The sequence below is a fragment of the Myotis yumanensis genome, unplaced genomic scaffold (assembly GCF_028538775.1).
Source record: "Myotis yumanensis isolate MYYU_CA2020_CCGP unplaced genomic scaffold, mMyoYum1.0.hap1 SCAF_2, whole genome shotgun sequence".
In the NCBI taxonomy this organism is placed as follows: domain Eukaryota; kingdom Metazoa; phylum Chordata; class Mammalia; order Chiroptera; family Vespertilionidae; genus Myotis; species Myotis yumanensis.
Window position 1 is genome coordinate 143,775,687 of NW_027223753.1, and position 20,099 is coordinate 143,795,785.

At 38.0% G+C, this 20,099-nt stretch overlaps 1 protein-coding gene across 2 annotated transcripts in view; it reads left to right on the top strand.

Annotated features, from left to right (window-relative positions):
- Positions 1-20,099, top strand: part of ALCAM (activated leukocyte cell adhesion molecule) — a 211,474-nt gene that overhangs the window by 165,375 nt on the left and 26,000 nt on the right. For both annotated transcript variants that reach the window (XM_070406124.1, XM_070406123.1), the window contains exons 4-11: positions 970-1,034; positions 2,233-2,320; positions 2,778-2,960; positions 8,583-8,710; positions 10,197-10,329; positions 13,853-13,965; positions 17,250-17,385; positions 17,494-17,627. In XM_070406124.1, the coding sequence (XP_070262225.1) occupies positions 970-1,034; positions 2,233-2,320; positions 2,778-2,960; positions 8,583-8,710; positions 10,197-10,329; positions 13,853-13,965; positions 17,250-17,385; positions 17,494-17,627 (980 nt within the window). The remainder of the gene's footprint in view (positions 1-969; positions 1,035-2,232; positions 2,321-2,777; positions 2,961-8,582; positions 8,711-10,196; positions 10,330-13,852; positions 13,966-17,249; positions 17,386-17,493; positions 17,628-20,099) is intronic.

The following is a 20,099-nucleotide window of genomic DNA, read 5'->3' on the forward strand; positions in this document are numbered from 1 at the left end:
TTAGTTTGGTATTGGAGTTGATGAATAATAAGACTATAAAAGAAAGACTAGCTGGTTGTTTTTATATGTCTGTTTATAAGAGAATAGAATAATTTTGCACCATGCAATTCACAAAAAATCAATGCCAACGAGGCAATCTCCACTTTCTGTAGGTTAATTGTTAGAGCTAATTAAAAATTTCATCAATGCTAGAAAACTAGTGGCAAAGAATAAAATAAGCGTAAATACTACCTTGTTGCTGAAATTTTTAACCAATTCTTCTTGATGCCTCTATCAGAATTTGTGCTTACAGAATTTCCTGTATTTAAAATGCTTCTGTCCATTATCAGTTTACAAATTTGAAAAATGTCACCACATTTATAGTTTTGTAATATGACTTGACTTGATAAGGTTTGAGATATACTGGAAAGTTGGGCCTCTATGTCCCTTAATTAACTTTGTATTTCTCATTATTTTAGAGCAATGATTCTGAAACTTTATTGTGTCCTCTATTCCCTATGGAACTTGTTAAAAATGTAAATATATGGGATTCCTGCCGCCCCCTCCCCAACCCCCACCCCCGGCTCTGGTTCTATTGGCCTGGTAGAATTCAGAAATCTGCATTGTAAACAAGTACCCCTGTGATTCTGATTCATGTGTATTCAGGTCCTCCACCTAAGGAGTTGGAAGCTATTGATAAGTGAGCATGGTAATCATGTCCATATTTATTCTTTATAACGTGTCCAGGAAACATTATTGATATTTTATTCAAAGGAGTTGCAAACATTTTAAATAATATTTAACATAATAAAGCAAATATTTAAAGGGGTGGACTAACTTGATTTCATAATGACATTTTATATAGGAAACCTACTAGTATATGTTGTTGCTTGATTTTTCTAGTTTGAGTAAATGAATTATTTTTATATGCCAAAACACATATTTTTATACTCCCACATGTACTTAAAACCTTTCTCTACTTAACTCTAGAGCAACCATCTAAACCTGAAATTGTTAGCAAAGCACCATTTCTTGAAACAGAGCAGCTTAAAAAGGTAAGAGCTTGTTTTTGATTAGTTGCTTTCCTTAGCCTAGTATTAAATGCCTTCTCTGGGCCTCAGAGGCCAAGACAAATAAGATAGTGATTGTGTAGCTGACAGTGTGAGAGGTGCCAGTCAGAAAGTCTGCAGAAGGCATAGCGGGGACACAGAGGAAGGCGATGCCATTTCTGAAAGAGAAGAGGGAAATGAGAGTAGAGAGAAGCATGTCTTTCTTGTTTGAATGAACTGAACATTTAATGGAGTCATGAAAGATGAGTAGATTTTTCCCAGGCCAGCAATTTGAAGTAATATGATGTGAAAGAGAATGACATTTTTGGGAAAACATAGTTATTTCCATCGCTGAACTTTTGGGTGCTAAGACAGTAGGTGAGAGAGTGAAGTAAGAGGTAAATCTGGAGAGGCAAGAAGAGGCTGGTTTATGATAGACCTTATGTGTTACATAGGGAATTTGGACTTTATTCTGTTGACAAATTAAACTACTGAAAAGTTGAAGTACAAGTCAGATTTGAAATATCACATTAGCAGAGGTGTGAGGGAGGCTGTAATGGAAGAGGGGCAAATCTGGAGTTCCATATTTGGGCACATCAATTGGCTAATAATCCCATTTCAGTAGCTAATTTCAGTTTATGGGGGAATAAAAACAAGTCTGGAATTCTTTTAATCATATTAACTTTTCCTGCATAATATTAGTTTACAAACAATAAATGTTAAAGTTAAAACACATTTGAAGAAAAGCGGTGGGTGTATGTACTGTAGTATGGAATGGATGTAGTATGAAGCCGAAGAGGTAGCCACACTGTAACACGGTTAGTGATTTCTGCATATGCAGATGTCTGAACCATGGCAATCGCCAGTGTTAATGTAATTATGTTATTTAGTTCATAAGGAATCATGTTAAAAAGGAATTTAGTTCAAAAGGAATCATGCACAAAATAAAATGGATAATGTTTTTACATGAATGTGGGTTTTATTAATAGTTGCAGCATCTGTGGCATAATTTAAAATGGGCAAGACCATAATTGTTTTTATATAAGAGAGCATTCATTCAGCCCTTAGTCAGTGCTTGGAAAATGAGTGGGTCAGGAAAACTTTGGGATGACTCTACTAGGAAAATCCCCTGACGATTCTGAGCTTCCAAATTGACAACCACTGAGGAAACCAAAGTAGTGACATTTCCTCTTTTATTTTGCAGTTGGGTGACTGCATTTCAAAAGACAGTTATCCAGAGGGCAACATCACGTGGTACAGGAGTGGAAGAGTGCTGCAACCCCTTGAAGGAGGTGGGTGCTAAGTGGGCAGCAGTTCAGAAGACCTGCTTTGACTTCTCTCATCTGGGGATGCCTTGAACTGTCCTGCACCTGAATGTGTTGCCCTCTTTTGATCTGTGACTATGTGCTTTGTTACTTTAAGTACCCATTAAATCACTAAGTGATTTTTAAAACACCATTTTAGCCCTTGTGCAGAAGAATCTAGAGCAGAGAAAACGATTCTGTGTGTGGCATGTTTTAGAAGTTAATTAGAGTGAGTGGAAAATCAGATTCCGGGATTCTATTTCTGTCTTTGTCTCTGGTTCATGGTTTTGAAAAGATATCCTACCTCACTACATGTCACTTTCCCCTCCTGTTGAATACATTGAGAAGGACAAAACCACTTCTTAAAGGTGTTTGTGGCATTTAATTAAGAATTGTGATTTTTTTAATGAAAGATCCTGTCATTAGTGTTCTGTATTTTCTTTAGTGGTGGACATAGTTTTTAAAAAAGAAATGGACCCGGTAACTCAACTCTACACCATGACTTCATCCCTGGAGTACAAGACAACCAAGGCTGACATACAAATGCCATTCACCTGCTCTGTGACATATTATGGACCATCGGGCCAGAAAACAGTTTATTCTGAACAAGCAGTCTTTGATATCTACTGTAAGTAACTCAACATATCATTATGCAATTTAATTCATTAGGAAAAAAATTCAAAATGCTTATCAGCCTTTTAAGTCGCTAATGATTTTGGGATTCTACTTCCAACCCCATACTCCTACTCCATAGCACACTAATAATCTCTTCCTCGTTGAAAGACCTATAGAATAAAGGCTTACGTGTCTTGTGATATCTTTCACTCCCTAATTGGTTATTTTTTTAGCATTTTTTCTGTATTCTGCTAGATGCTAAAGTTCCTTAGATACAAGATCTCTAACTTAGTCTTATCCCTCTGATGGTTCTGAGCCCTGACACATAGCCCTGAACTTTCTAGGAGTTCAAAATGCCCTCTGATGGTTTCCTGAATGAATGACAGATGAATAGAAGCTTATGGCTGATGGATCTTCTAGATAAGGGCTTTCCATTTCAATTATGAGATTTATTTTATTAGTGAAATCAGTTGCTTAAGTTAAATAGGATGTTGTATTCCAAGATGTTTTGGTTAACTTTATTTCACAGATTTGAAACCTGTAATAATAGACTACAAAGGAAACTTCTTAACTATCTGGTCTAACTCAATTATTTTACTTAGCAGTAAAGTGAGGCCCTGAAACTTGTCCTAAATTAGAGGCTGGGTTAGAATCCTTTTCTCTAATGCTGTGCTCTTTCCTGTAAAACAGATGCCAAGATAATCTAATGATGAAGAGCAAACGTGCTGGTGATCCTGCCTCGGCTCTGTTATTACTCTGTGTTTCTAGAAGAGTAGCTTAAATACTCTAGGGTTCACTCTTCTTATCTCAAAATGGGAAAAATATAATACTTAATTTAATAGTGTCACTATGGAGATTAAGTGAAATCACAAATCTAAAATGGCATACTGTATGGCACATTAAATGCTCTTTACTAAGTATTATTTTCATTATTACAAAATTATCATTGTTACTACATAAAGATATATACAGTGATATCTTTTTAGGAAAAGGCAAGAAAGAAGTTTATTTTTTAAATGCATCAAAAATTCTTGTAATGCTGCCATGTGTTGGAGAATAATCTAACACTTCTACATGTGCTCTGGAAAAAGGACATCAAGTCCACCTGAGCCTCAGAGTTTTTACCCACCTACATTTCTATTTTGGTTCCATAAAGTGTGGAACCTTATTAAGAACAAAACTGAAATTCCACTTGTCCTAATAATAAAGGGTCATTTTCCCCTTTCACTTTGCAAATATGCACATTTCAGCTTGACTCAAAAGGAATGATTGAGAGGATTTCATCATGAGCAGCTTATCGAAAAACAAGCTATTATTTCTGTCTGTTCAAATATTCAATTGGAAATAAACTATCTTGGTATAAGTGCAGGAATACAAGAGAGGAAAGAGCATCAAGATGAGTAATAAAGAATGGGAAATCGGCTTAAGAAAGAACAAGTATATGTGCGTGTCAGGCATGGGGAGTTTGATAGGCAGAGAGGTTCTTGATCTTATTGAAGGCAATTATTTTACTGTGACTGGCTGTGCTGGGTGCATTCAGCATGACTTTTGAGAAGGCACAATGTATGCAGTGCTGGGCTTCACGGTGAAGACACAAACGTGTTTGTGATATAGTTTTGATATTTAAGGAATTTGCTACTCCACTAGGGAAACTGTCAGTGCCAGATTGCAAGCGGTCCAGGTGCCACAGGGACTTGGTGAACAGTCCTAAGAGCTCAGGTGCTCAAGGACAGTGATCATCAAACCTGAATATGCACCAGCATCACCTAGACTAGAGAACTTGTCAGAACACAGATTGCTGGACCCTGCTCTGGTTTCTCATCCACTGGTGCTGGGAGGAGCCAGCGCTTTGCATTTATAACAAATGCCCTGGTGATGCTAATGCTGCTGATCAAAGACCACACTTTGAGAAGCCCTGCTCCAGGATGACGTCAGAGAAGAGAAGGGGGCAGCTGAATCAAAAGGACATAGCGTACACTCAAGAAAAAGAAATTTGATAAATTCATCTTGAAAAAGTTGTCCAAGTCCATTCCTTCCTTATCTTATTCAGTCAGTTAAGAATCCTTATAGAATCTAGTTTCTTAATTGTTGTGTTTATCTGATTTCTGCCTTCTTGCCCCACCCAAGATTATGCCACCATTCTTCGTCATCTATATTTTGGGTGACACTTTTCTAAATAGTATTCCTCTTGTTTATTCACTCCAAACTGCCCTCCAAGATGCTGTCAGAAATATCTTTCTAAAACACAGGTGATTATGTCACTGCTGCGATTAAAATTCTTCAATGACACCTTAGATCTCTGAGACTGATCTTCACACTCCTGAGCAATTTCAATGTGCCTTAAGTCTCCCATGCACATGGTCTTGCTCTGTCTCAACCTTCATTACTTCACTGTACCTACCACAGTTTGTTCTGTTTTCCAGATTCTTCCTCTAAAATATCACTTACATGCCTAGCCATATACTGTTACCACCTCACCATTGTTATCTAGCAAACACCTACTTAGTCTTCAAAACCCAGGTCCAGAGTCAATTCCTACTAGAAGCTTCCGACTCTCATGCATCTATATGCTACCAGTGGTCGCTTCGCTTACATCTATGCAGTTTTTACATTATAGTCTTAAGTGTGGTGTGATTGTAATTTGAAAGTTCGTTGAAGGTGAGTACTATGCTGCTTTCACATTTATAACTCTAGTACTTAGTAGCACAAAATATTAGCTAACAAATGAATAAATGACTGGACAGAGGATAAATTAAGAGATGGGAGAAAGAAAATTTGAGTAGTCTCTTTTGGTTAAAATGTAGGGGTATGTATAGCGTAGTGAGATGAAAAATAGATACCAGGTTAGGAACTATTTATTTCAGTCATACATATTGGGAATTCATGAGGGTTTTGAATATCATTGTAATAGTCAAAGCACAGCTTAAAAACTGATTTAGAGGAAATACACAGGGATGGGCAAAAGTAGGTTTATAGTTGTTTATATGTAAAATACAAAAATTAACTAATAATACAAGAATAAACTCTGTTTGGTGCACTCAAAATTGTAAACCTACTTGTGCCCATCCCTGTATATGAAGAAGGAGAAAAGAGAAGATGAGGGACTGAATTAAGTTTGATGGCAGTGTTTCCCCTGTAGATTAATTAGAGCCTGGACTAGGGAAGTGTTAATAGGGATAGAAGGAGAGACTCACATGCCAAATATATTAAGTATTAATCATTAAGACTGGGTGATTGAGTGGATAAGAGAAGACAAAGGAGAAAGCCAGAGTAACTGGCAGAATGACAGAGTAAAATTCAAAATCAGGGCAAAGGGAATGCAAGAGATCATTAGTTTTGCTTGAGGCATGTTAGTGGATATCAAGAAAAGTAAAATGTGAAAAGTAAAATGTTACATTAACCTTCTGAACTCGGTCCTTCAACCCTCTAATGCAGAGCAGAGCCTATTGAAAAGGGGACACAGAGAAGGGGAATTTTGAAATGGAGCAGGAAGTCAGATGGATTGTGTCAGCCTTGATTGGAGATGTGCCACAGTGGCAAGAAATGGGCCAAAGCTAGTCGGAGAAGGGGCACCTAAAAGAGTGAGGAAGGCCTAGGAATGGAAGGTCAGAGTATGCGAACAAAATCAAACTTAATTTACTTTCCAACTTTACCAGGAACTGCTGGTCAGGATTCTACCTCAGACAAATTGAGAAAAACAAAAAAGAAATATATTAAACCAATCATTGTTCAGCCTCAGAACATTCTGGGCAAATACTCAGAGATGCCCAAGCATGAAGAAATGGCAGCGAAGCAATTTAAAACAATCCTCCTAAGTTTTTCCTGTACTTTAATCTTAGAAATATAAATAAGTGACTGCAAGAGATAGAAGAAAGCACCAAAATCTACCACTTACTTGTTTTAGCTAATAGCAAAATAAGTCTTCATAGATCATTTTTAGTGCTACCAGTTTGGAAATATAGGCGCATACCTCAATGGTATTAAGCCTCTGGAAAGGTTCTGTAAAATAAACCTTTGCATTAAATGGTTTTGAAATTCATTGTTTATTGTATTATCAAGCTATATAACAGGTGGCTAAGTTAGAAAGTACGTGATTTATAACTACCAGCACCACTTCCTTTTATTTCATACTAGAGGCCTGGTGCATGAAAATTCATGCACTGAGGCGGCATCTCTCAGTTTGGCCTGCCCTCTCTCATAGTCTAGGAGCCCTCAGGGGATGTCCTACTGATGGCTTAGACCAGATCCCTCCAGGGAGCAGGCCTAAGCTGCAGTCTGGCCACCCTCTGCGAGGGGCAACTGGGCCGATCAGGGGAAGACACCACCCCCACCACCCTGCTACTGCTGCCAATGCCAGCCACCATGGCTGCTGGCCCTCCTCGGCCCTCGCAGCCACTGTGGCTTTGTTCAGAAGGACATCGGGAAGACCTCCAGTCTATCCAGTCTAATTAGCATAATACCCTTTTATTAGTATAGACTAGAGGCCCGGTGCGTGAATTCATGCACGGGTGGGGTCCCTTGGCCTTGCCGGCTATTGGGGCCGATTGGGGCCAAGGGAGGTTTTGGCTGGTTGAGGCAGGGGCCACGGAAGGTTGGCCAGTGGCTCTGATTGAGATCATCCAGGCCACCAGCTGGGGAGAAGGACTGTTGGAGGTTGGCTGGCTGGGGGGGGTTGGCTGTGGGAGCACACTGAACAGAGTTTATTCTTGTATTATTAGTTAATTATTGTATTTTACATATGAACAACTATAAACCTACTTTTGCCCATCCCTGTGTATTTCCTGCATTGAGCATTTGCCCCCTGGTGGTCAGTGCGTCTTATAGCAACTGGTTGACCAGTCGTTCAGTCCTTTGATCATTTGGTTGCTTAGGCTTTTATATAGAGAGATTTGCTAGATATGGTTTACTGGCTCCAGGCTTTAATTTCTTTAGAATTCCAATGTTGAGCAGTAGCCTCACTAAAGAATACCCTTTGGCCCTGTTTTCTCCCTAAAATTGATCAAAATGGAATGAAAGTTGCATCTTGGCTCCACTGAACGGAACAGAATTACAATATACTTATGGTCTTGTTGATTGTGTTTAGCATCACCCTCAGTTCATTGCATTCATCTTTTTGAAAGCGGATCTACTCTCCTGAATCCCCAAAATATTGCTGGCTGGCATTATTTAGCTCATGTGTCTTTTTATTTAATATAAAGTATTATTATGTAATGTGAATGCAGGAGTGCCTAATAGCTTTAGCTACTTTGCTAGCTGATCCAGTCTTTCCAAACTGTTAAGATTCATATAATATAGTTAAATGTCCCTATAATGAAATCACATAGTGCAATTGTTCCTACTGGTCTGGTACCCATAAAATAATTATGGTCATTCCTACCTCAGTTGAAGAAATTTTGCTAAGAAGAAATTGATTTTTTTTTATAACAAGGTTTCTTTGCAGTTTGTTCTAACCAAGATTAGTGCTTGGTGTAGCAAGTAGCTATTAACTTCAATCCTTCTATAAAAAGATACATTTAAGTAATTACCATGACTAGCTTCTTGAGAAAATTGCGTATAATTTAGTCATTTACATTGTATGTACAGAGTAATTTGGTACTTGACAAAAATGGTTAACTCGTATCTGTGACTCCTACAGATCCTACAGAGCAAGTGACACTCCAAGTGCTGCCACCAAGAAGTGCCATCAAAGAAGGGGACAACATTACTCTGAAATGCCTAGGCAATGGCAACCCTCCCCCTGAGGAGTTTTTCTTTTACTTACCAGTAAGTGCTTAAGAATTATTACTTGAGCTAGAACTCTATCATTTGTCCTGTTGTTTGGCAGCTGGCTGACATTAAGGATTGAATGTACATGATGAGTAGCTTAAGTGAGAAAGGCTGTTTTTCTTGGGGACAAGGGATACCATTTTTCAGCATCTTCCAATGGTCTTGCCTTTTTTTTCAATGTCAAGAGATTTTGAGGAAAAATGCCAATCACAGAAAACCATAATTATAAAACCTCAACATTCATTATCCAAGTAAACTATAAAAATCTTTAGATGCAGGTAACTGAAATGAAGAGTGATGGCAGCAAATGCTCTGATACAGATTTTAAATCCATCCATAGCACCTTCCTGAACACACCTGGGGACCTCTGAAGTAGGAACGGTCCTGTTGCAGATTATAGTTAACTTGTCAGACTAAAGCTGGGGCTATATCTTGCCATGGTAGATGGTTTTGAAGCACCAGTTCCTTGACCTTTATCAGTATCATAGATGAAAGAAATGATATGTATAGAGGATCACTTGGATAATTCTTCTAGTATGTGTTCTAGATGTCACAGTGATAGGGAGCCAGACTAGGAGACAGCTCATGTGAGGACAACTGTTTGCTCTCCGACAGCTCTTTCTGAGTTTTTCTTTGACATAACCTGCCATTGAGAGAAGCCTTGTACAACTATGTATGCGTTTACTGCAGGGGTATGTTTACAAATGTCATCTGCTGCATTACTCAGTAGTGCTGAAGACTGTCATCTTAATCCCAAGCAAAATTACTCAGAAGACTAGTATAAGTAATTTCCTTTAGACTTCAATGTTGACACACAACTTTGTTTCTTCTAATAAATTGACATACTGTTTTTGTCTCATGTGCAAATGCTGTTTTGAAACTAGTTATGTTTCCACCTTGGCTATCGGGGATCACAGAGCCAAATGTTGTCTTAGTTTTAGCAATAATATCTGGTACTTATATTTTTTCAATATATATTCCCAGTTCATCTATATTTTAATATTTAGTCTGTTATTGGTTTTTTCTCCTTTTATTTATTTTTTTCTCCTTTTATTTATTATTTCTCCTACTTTCTCCTTCCTTCCTTGCCTCCTACTTTCTTCCTTCCTTCCTTCCTTATTTCCTACCATTCCTTTTCTCTTTTTTTATTTGGATAAATAGCATGTTTTATTTTAAGTCACCTTGAATATTTCTATCAGATTAGGCAAGGCATAAATATAAAAATAAAATATTAGAAATTAAAAAAAATAAAATGTAATTCATGCTATCAATAAGACAGATGTCATCAATACAATGTAAATTAGCTCCTCAATATCAATTATTTTTCCAGGAATCAGATAATACAAACTCTACTCTTATTTGTCCAATCAAAGAACTATATAACCTTTTTTTATTTGAGAAAATGTCATTTTCATCAAGAAATACCACTGTTCTTATTGTAGCTACCAAGTGCAATAACCTGACATTTTGCCTCTATCAAAAGGGACAGCCCGAAGGAATAAGAAGCTCAAATACTTACACACTGACAGATGTGAGGCGCAATGCAACAGGAGACTACAGATGCTCCCTGACAGACAAAAAGAGCATGATTGCATCAACAACCATCACCGTGCACTGTAAGTCACCTTATTCTTCATATAATGTGGTTTCACGTGACTTACTGAAGGTCATAGAAACCAGCTCCACCCACTCCAGATTTGCACTGCAATATTGAAACCTTGCATGGATCGAATAGCTGCAACTTTGGTGGTGATAAACCTCCATCTTTTTTATAAATGCCTTCAGTTTGAGGTATCAACAAAACATATACATGGATATTAAAGAAATAACTCTATCTTTTAAATAAAACATTTAGATATTCCTGAAATTTACAAAGTTTGCACTTGGCACATAAAAGTATAGATTAAGTATCACTTTGAAAATAGCATAGATAATATTAATACCCAATCCCAAGCAGCACAGAGTTAATGTTAAAAATAAAAGTTAATGAAGACTCAACCTTTGGAAGAGGGAGTAGAGACTACTAAAAGCCATTTATTGGCTTCTTTGGAGAAAGATGAAACTTTTTAGAACTAGAGCCTCTTCAAAATCACCCTGAAGTACCTTTTTTGGTTAACTTTTCACCTGCTTTTGATCTCCATGTACTTCAAAAGTTATATTTACTCCAGTGTAATAACAAAAGATACACATAGAAAACAGACACTTTACTTGTGTTTGTTATATTGTAACTCCTGGAAGTCTATATTACTGATGTACTTGATGCAGCGTGGAAATTGGGGATGAATTTGAACTGTTCTCTGGTGACACTAGACTTCACAGAGTGCTTTGGGCAAATGTCCGTCCTGCTTGGAAGTACAGACCAAACATCCTAACATATATTTTGCACCCAACAGCACCATCATATAAATAGGTTTCCTCTAGACATGATCCACTGCCATCCCATTGAGTATGAGGGGTTTCCTTGTTTTAAAATTGAAAGAGAATTTAGAAATGGTCCTGAGGAAATGATTCTAAATATTTCACTTGACCCATAATGCTTGGGAAACAGGTAGGACAGAAGCTAAAACTTTGAGGGAGATACAGGGAGGTACTTTAGGGAACGGAGTAACCAGATGGTTACTCTGGAGTGTGTGATGTTGGAAGGTCATCCTGGGAAGGCCTGTAAAAATGGTGCACTGTTAAGAAATACTCACAGCCAGTCCACTTCTCTGTTTTTTGCTCAATATTCATGTTGCACAGATCTGAGTATGTCTGCCACCAGGGACTGTTTAGACAAAATGCAGTGACCTCTCAGGATAGCAACAGCGCTACTTTTCTCTGAGAACTAATCAGTCCTGGGGCCATTATTTATCCAGCCTGTTCTATAAAAAAATAAAGTGAATTAAGAGATTATAACCAACATACAGAATTGTCTATGGAATAACTATCTGATATAACTGGGTCAATAACTAATAGTCCAGTGCTAAAAAGTGGTATGGTTATGTTGAAGAGATGTTAGCTTCTTAGCTACTAGGAACCCTAAAACGAGAGGGCTCTTATTTGTATCACTTGTAGATCAAGGAGGGAGAAATAGATAACAGACTAATAAAGCAAAGCACTTGGATACAGCTACATAGTCCCTCCAGGATACTGGGATGAGGAAAAAAATGTAAAAGCATGTAATAGTTTAATTGGAGTTCAGTGCGTTTTACTGGATTTAAATGATTTTTATTCTTGGCAGGTAGACTCTTAATATTAGATTTTAAGTCCTAGATAGCTCCTTAAAAGCTGAAAATAAGTATTGCAAGCACATCAAGATTTTTCTCTAAGTTACATGAAATGAAAACATAAAAACACCTTCTTTTGCCCATTTATCTGGATTGCTTGTTTGTTTTCCAAAAACAAGATTTGTTTTCTTTTCATTGGTGGCTGAAGGGAGTGTGTGTGGCTGGAGAATCTCCAGCCCATACTTGCACATGTTTGCAAAACAGACCTCTCAGCAGGGCTTCCACCCACAGACCCATAGCTGCTGATGAAATGTCTGCTATTTTTCTGCCAATTCCTGCACATAGAGATTCTTCATCAGAACTTCCAAAGCCCACCATCGTGCTTTAAAATCTTTTGTCACTGGCAAGTTAACTCTCTAGGAAAGGGAAACTTCTAACTCACCCTAAATAGAATTTTTATTTAAATATAATTCATCAAAAAACTCCACTTTTCTATGTGAACATGCATATTTTAATATTAAAGAGAAACTGAGAAAGCATACTTCAACAAATAGTTTTGAGAGCCTACCATGTGGCAGACACTGTGGGAACACAGTGACAACTCAAATTGTCGTCCCTACCCTCGTGGTGCTTATAGCCTAGCAGGAGAAACAAGAATTTAAAACTGATGTTCAAACAACCAACGAATCGCAATGATAACATGTAAAATCAAGGAGAAGCACAGGGTGTGTTAGCAAATTCCCACTGACACAGAGTACAGTTACAACTCTGAAATTGGCAAGCACAGTATTTCACATCCTGGCCTCAATTGATTTATCTTCCATATGTTATAACCATTCATACCAGATTACTCGCCATTGTGAAATTTTTCTCACCTCTTTGACTGTTTATGTGGCAGAAGTTTTTTCTATATCTCCACTTATCAAAGTCCTTCTCAACCACTGGGGCCACAATCATACTGCCCCCTATTCAAAACCTTTATTACTTCTTTGAAACCCAGTTTGGCTCTCGTCTCTATACTCTCATCTTTACTTAAACCACTGTTTGTAGCCCTTCCTTTAGTTTTTTTCAACAAGTATTTATTGAGCCCCTAATTTCTAGCATGTTTGCCACCAGGTGCTGATTTCATACTGCTGTGGATTATAGTTGCATAGTTGAGTACGATTACCTCTACCTCAAAAATGGTACATTACAAGCTTAAGTGATTCATCTCTGTATCTCCAATCAGTGCTTGGAGCATAGTAGCTATACAAGAAATGTTTATTGAACTAGATTTTCCTCATACAGATTATACTATGACAGTAAAATTTTTATAGAAATTACTTCTCTAAAAGATTATACCTCCTTAGATATATATACTCAATTTTAAAAAGATGATATCTACTAACAGTGTACCTTACAATAGATCTGATTTAAAATGTCAACTGCATGAAAAATTGAACCCTTTTAAAAAAAAAAATACTCAACTACCATAGTCAATTCTCTCTGAAGAAACTATGTAGACTCCCTCATGACTTTTTAACTTATCTGCTGGCTACATATACTTGATTTTCCCATGTTATGCTTTGCCTATTGTTTTTAGAATATTTACCTAGTCATCATCATTCTTTATGTTCTTCCAGAAGTGATTTAAGAATTTTTTTTCTTAAAGTGGTAGACCCCTGGGGTATACATATGTGCAGTGAAAACATCAATCATGTTAACTGCAAATAAATGCATAATCAATTAGATGGATCATTCACTTGTCTAACTGGTCTCAAAGTTGGTTTGAAAAATGACTGATTATGCTATAGTTCAGTTATTTCAGGCACACAAATCAGTTCTGAATTTTCAAGTGCAGTTAGAGGGATTTTCCCGATCACTTCTTCTATAAAATATTTTGATTATCTTCCTTCCTGGAGTTTGAATTTTAAGCAGATTTTCTGCTTCACAGATTTGGATTTGTCCTTAAATCCAAGTGGGGAAGTGACCAAGCAGATCGGGGATGCCCTGCCTGTGTCATGCACAATATCTGCTAGTCGGAACGCAACTGTGGTATGGATGAAAGTAAGTAATATTCCTTGGTAACATCTGCTGTTTGAACTGATTCTTCCTCAGACTTCTTTTGCATTTTATGTGATATCCAATATGTATATTAATGGGTAATGTGTTTATGTACTCACACTCATACTCTATCTATACGAATAAAAGGGTAATATACTAATTAGACCAGATTGACCGGCCATCTTCCAGGAATCTGACTTCCTTTCAGACAAAGCCATGGTGGTGGGGGCTGAGGCAGAGTCAGTTAGGGGTGATCAGGCTGGCAGGGGAGGGAAGTTGGGGGCGAGATCAGGCCAGCAGGGGTGGGCAGTTAGGGGAGATCAGGCAGGCAGAGGCAGTTAGGGATGATCAGGTAGGGAGGCAGGTGAGTAGTTAGGAGCCAGTGGTCCCAGATTGCGAGAGGGATGTCCGACTGCCCACAGGGATCAGACCTAAACCTGCAGTCAGACATCCCCCAAGAGGTCCCTCATTGGAGAGGGTGCAGGCTCGGTTGAGGGAATCCCCCCTGTGCATGAATTTCATGCACCAGGCCACTAGTATATAATAATAAAAATCATGTCACAATACAATTTTAGAGGTACTAAACAATAGTTCAGCATTTATAATTGAAACTTAGTTTGGGAGTATTAACTTAATAATGTGTATATACTAAGTAATTATACACATATATACATGCTCAGAGATACACACATATCCCATATAATAAAAGGGTAATATACAAATAGACCAAACAGAACAACCGAACAATGACTCAAAGTGTAATATGCTAATGATATGCTAAGGCTACTCAACAGCTTGCTATGATGTGCACTGACCACCAGAGGGCAGATGCTCCAACCAGTAGGTTGGCTTACTGCTGGGGTCTGGCTGATTGGGATTGAGCGAGATGGGCCAGACAGGCCCTGGAGCCCTCCCACGGTCCCTCCTGGTCCAATCATGCACCGGTGGGTTCCCTCAGCATGGCCTGCGCCCTCTTGCAATCTGACCCCTTGGAGAATGTTGGAGAGCTGGTTGGAGAGCTGGATCCCACAGGCCATTCCCCTTGGGAGAGTGCCAGACGCAGGGCTCAGGTCTGGCAAGTGCTGCTGTGGCAGTGCAAGCCTCTCCTGATAGGGACTGATTGGGCAAGAGCCTGTGGCAGGCACAGTGGGGCCAGGATGACCAGGAGTGGCAGGTAGAAGCTGCAGGTGGCATTGGACTGCAGGTTTTGGCCCGATCCCCACAGGCCACCTAGAGGGACCCCACCCATGCACGAATTCGTGCACCAGGCCTCTAGAACATCTATATTTTTTAGGGCTGAAGGATTTATGATGTGTTGTAACCCACATTATTCTCACATGACAGTTACAACAACCCTGTGAAATATGCAGGACATTTATTATTTCCTCGCATTAATCATAAAGAGGTTGAAATGAAAGAAATCACAAAGCACATAAGTGACAGAGTAGAGACTTGAACTCCAGCCTTACTAAGAGTAAAGACTGCTGAAACTAATCTTAAGTGCCTGAATGTGTGTTCTACTGAAGTAGTAACTCTTTGGAGGTACATATCTCTTTCATCTTTAAGCCATAGTAGAACACCTGGAACATGCTAGGATCTCAGTCAGTACTTTTTGAGGGAGTGCTAATATTTTCTTGTAATTGTCTGAAATGTAGGGCATTTCCTGGACCCAATTATTGCTATATTTTTAGAGTACAAAAGTAGGATTGGTAATTTGTTATTTGAGACAGAGTTCCCCTGAAAGTCAATGGTTGTAACTGTGATCCCTCCACCCAAATCCTTGGCTACTAAATCTAAACACTTAGTACATTAATCCCCAGAACATGGCATATAACAGGAGCATTTTACCAGTAAAGTGTTGACAAAACGCATACATACCATTTGAAGTAAGGGTTGGCAAGTATTATCTTTATAAACAATTGTGGAGAAATTTATTCCTAGAGCTTCTTCTTGATGAAAATATAAATAACTTTGTATTGCTCTTTGATGTCTTTTAATGCCAGATCCAGTTACTTGTTCTCTGACTCTTTCTTATTGCACTTTGTTTCAACCACCTTATCACAACTTTTTGTTCACTCAGATATTAAAGTGTTACTCAAGAGACTATATATTTAACATTACATATTTATAGTAGTTGATAATCAAAGGGCTAGACAAGTTCTAAGCAATTAGACTACTCAGTGGCATTCTGAACATTCATAGTATGTTTTACTACAGGACTAGAGACTCTAGTTTACTTGACCAAACCAGTTTCTATATCAACTGCAGTCACTGTTGTTAATTGAATACCTAATATCAGTGATCAATATTGTCTGGCCATTGGTTTGTTGATGGGAGAGGAAAAAATTCATAGTGGACAAAGATCACATAATCTTAGGATTCAGTTTAGTTGTCTGCTTCTGAGCATTTCAATTCCTAATAAAATAGCATCATTTTCTATATATCAAGTGATTATTTTAAATTAAATGTTATATTTCCTTTGTTCATTGAAATTGGATAGTAAGTTGTTATTAAGGGTTTCTTTAAAAAGCATATTGTCACCCTAGCCAGTTTGGCTCAGTGGGTAGAGAATCAGCCCGTGGACTGAAGGGTCCCAAGTTTGATTCCAGTCAAGGACACATACCTTAGTTGCAGGCTCCATCCCCAGCCCTGGTCAGGGCATGTACTGGAAGCAACCAACTGATGTGTTTGTATCTCTGTCTCTCTGCCTCCCTTCCACTCTCTAAAAATCAAAGGAAAAATATCCTTGGGTGAGGATTAAGCAATCAATCAATCAATCAATCAAGCATGTTGTCATAATTGCCATGGCTCTGTACTGGATCCCCTGTTGATAACTGTATCCTTTCACGCATCTATACCCATCATCGATTACATAGCACAAGTCTTCAATGTCTGTCATTCCTAGTTATACATTTTCTACAAGGAGTAATTACTATGCATCAAGAACTTTCCTTAGTGTAAACACATTGTATTGTTTTTATAAAAAGGCCTCATAACAGTTCAAGAAGGTTATTACCCTCTTTTACAAATAATAAAACTGAGTCTCAGAAATTTAAGAACTGCTCCAAATTACAAGTTCAATACACGGAAGAGTCTGAAATAATGTCCGATTCTAGGAGTACTAAAGAAAAGGGAAACCTACTTTTGAAGTCATCCGAAGTTAAGAAAAAGAAGCTTGTGTTTTCATTAGACCCAGAAGAATCATTTTAGGCCTAATTATTTATCTAGTAAACACATTGAGAGTTATTATTGTGCCCTGTGCAGTAATTAACTTTTTATTTAATCAGGATAACACCAGGCTTAAATCTAGCCCATCATTTTCTAGTCTCCAATATCAGGATGCGGGAAACTATGTCTGTGAAACTGCTCTGCAGGAGGTGGAAGGACTAAAGAAAAGAGAGTCATTGACTCTCATTGTAGAAGGTAATAAAATACTTGAACACTCCCTCCATATTTTCTTTGAGAATTTGCTCTCTGATTAATTCTATGACCTTTGGTCAACATCTTATTTTGTTTTTAATAATATTTCAGGAAAACCTCAAATCAGAATGACAAAAATCATTGATCCCAGAGGCCTGTCTAAAACAGTCATCTGCCATGTGGAAGGGTTTCCGAAGCCTGCCATACAGTGGACAATTACTGGTAGCGGAAGTGTCATAAACCAAGCAAGTATTCGTCTTCTTGTTATATGCTGCACTTGGTCCAATATGGGGTTTTTATCTGGTCATACACTGTGGGTGAAGCTGCTTACCAAGGTGAAATTTTCAGAATGTCCTCAGAGGAAGCTTTTGCTAAATTCTTAATTTTCCCAAAGGCAGAACATGGCTCAAAGAGAGATTTTAGATACCAGGGCCATGGAGAATGAAAGAATCATGGTGTTGTGGTCAGTATCTGTTTTTAAAAGAACATAAATTGGATGTTGTTCCATGGTAATTAACTCCTGAAACCTGGTGATTAAAACATTAAGGTATGTACTTTTCTGCATGATAAACTTAACACGTCTGAGTATAAGTGGCCTCCATTACTTTGCTTACTTACGCACATTAAGGGATATTTCCTCTTAAAACTGGGCCCTGAAGTGTGGTAGAGAACACATTCAAGTGTTCGCTGACATCTGGTCTGGTTTGTGTGTGCCAAGGCCAGGGCAAGAGTAAGACTAACATAGTATCTAGGATGTGTCCTTCTGAACCAAAGGAAACATAAACCAAAACTTAATATTTGTACTTTTGTCAGGACATTTTAGTCATAGTAAAGGGCTAAGAAGTTATGAACACTACCAGTAATTTTCTTTTTACTTTGACAAAATTAAAAAAAATTAAAACGATGAGAATCTGGTCTGTCACTAGGGGTTCAGAGCTAGAATCTCATTAACTTGTCCGTCTGCTGAGGTTACTGAGATACTTCTTAATTCCATTTTCTCTCTGACAGTCTTCAGGTCGCTCTTCTCAGTGGAGCCACATAAAGACTCTTCAACAACACCCAGAGGTGCCATTTGATTCTCTGAATCTTCTGTGTTGCCTTCTTCCCAGCTTTGGGCCCAGTTGCAATCTGAGAAGGCATACATAAAGCAGAGTTGCAATTGAGTTTTAAACTTAAATTTCTACTCTTTCTCTGTCCAGGGATGTCGGGCTGGTGGTCCAAATTATGTAATGTGGTTTTGCAGAGCAAGGTGAATTTTGGCTCTTTTACCTATGGTTGATGCATATATATTTGCATAATTCCAAACATGGGAGGTCCCCAAAGCGAAAGACTACCGATCTGGTTAGGTGGAATGGGGACACACAGAAAGCGTGCACGAGCAGGACAGAGAGGCTCTGGCAGGAAATGCAGGTGTCCTGACTCAGGTGAAGATGTGAACCACCTATACAATGTACAAGTTAAATTTTAGCATCAAAAATGACTATTTCTTTTTTTTTGCTTTCCCCCTTCTTTTATTCAATTCAAGTCAAAAAGAACTTATAGGTATTGGTAATGTGAATATAAAAAAATAGAAAAATAAGCACCCAATAAATATTTGATGAATGAAAGATGCAAAGGTATAAAAGAAATGAGTAAATATATGTTGTAGAGTTAAAAAATAACAAGAAGAAAGACTCAGTGAGAAAGTCACATGAAAAATACTGGTGGGAAGTGGTACAATAGCAGGTGAACTTACTATGAGGATAAAAATAATAATGCTATTCTTCATTGTCAAGGAGAAGAATTGATTCTGGCCCACTAGGTGATATGTTATTTTTCTTGTTCTAGGTTTGTGCTGATACACATAATCTTTTATTTGTTCCCTCCAAAAACACATGGTGAATCTATTATTTTACAACTCCTGAAAACCCTGCCCCACCCTGCCCCAGGAACTAGAAAAAATCCCTAAGCATGAAACTAGCTCTTGTTCTCAAGGTCCTTACATTGCAGCTGAAGGGAAACTAAGTCGGGACCAATACGTGGCGTGTCTAAATAGGGATTGAGAAAAGAGCACAAGTACATATTTGCTCTTGTCATATTAGACTTAGGAGTCTAGTCCTAGGAAGAGATTAAAGTGAATTGTCTCATTTTTGGAGGAATTAAATACAGTGATTGTCCTCATCAATACTTCACAACAAAATGAATTTACCAATAACTAAGAAAGAACTCATCCTCTGTGTTTAGCTCAGGACAATTGAGGAAAAAAGAGTTCGATTTCCCATGAGTAAAAGCCTATATAAATATGTACTTAGATGTAATGGTCGTCCTATGTACCAAGAGGTCACTGATTGGATTTCCAGTCAGGGCACATGCCCAGGTTGCTGGCTCGATCCCCAGTAGGGGGTGTGTAGGAGGCAGCCAATTGTTTCTTGCTCATCGATGTTTCTATATCTTTCCCTTTCCATTTCTTTCTCTGAAATCAATAAAAGCATATTTTTAAAAGAGCACTGAATTCATTAGTTTATTATGGGAAAATTGATGATTAATATTTTGAAATAAGTACTCTCATGCCAAAATATTAACTACTCTGAGTATCTTTTGAAAAAGATGAGCTTAGTGAATTTAATTATTAGAATTTATAATACAAGCATAAACAGGAGTCCAATTATGAGTTGACTACTTTGTTTCCCATCTCTGCTGTAGATGTAAACCTGAAGTAGTCTATGCCTATGACCTTA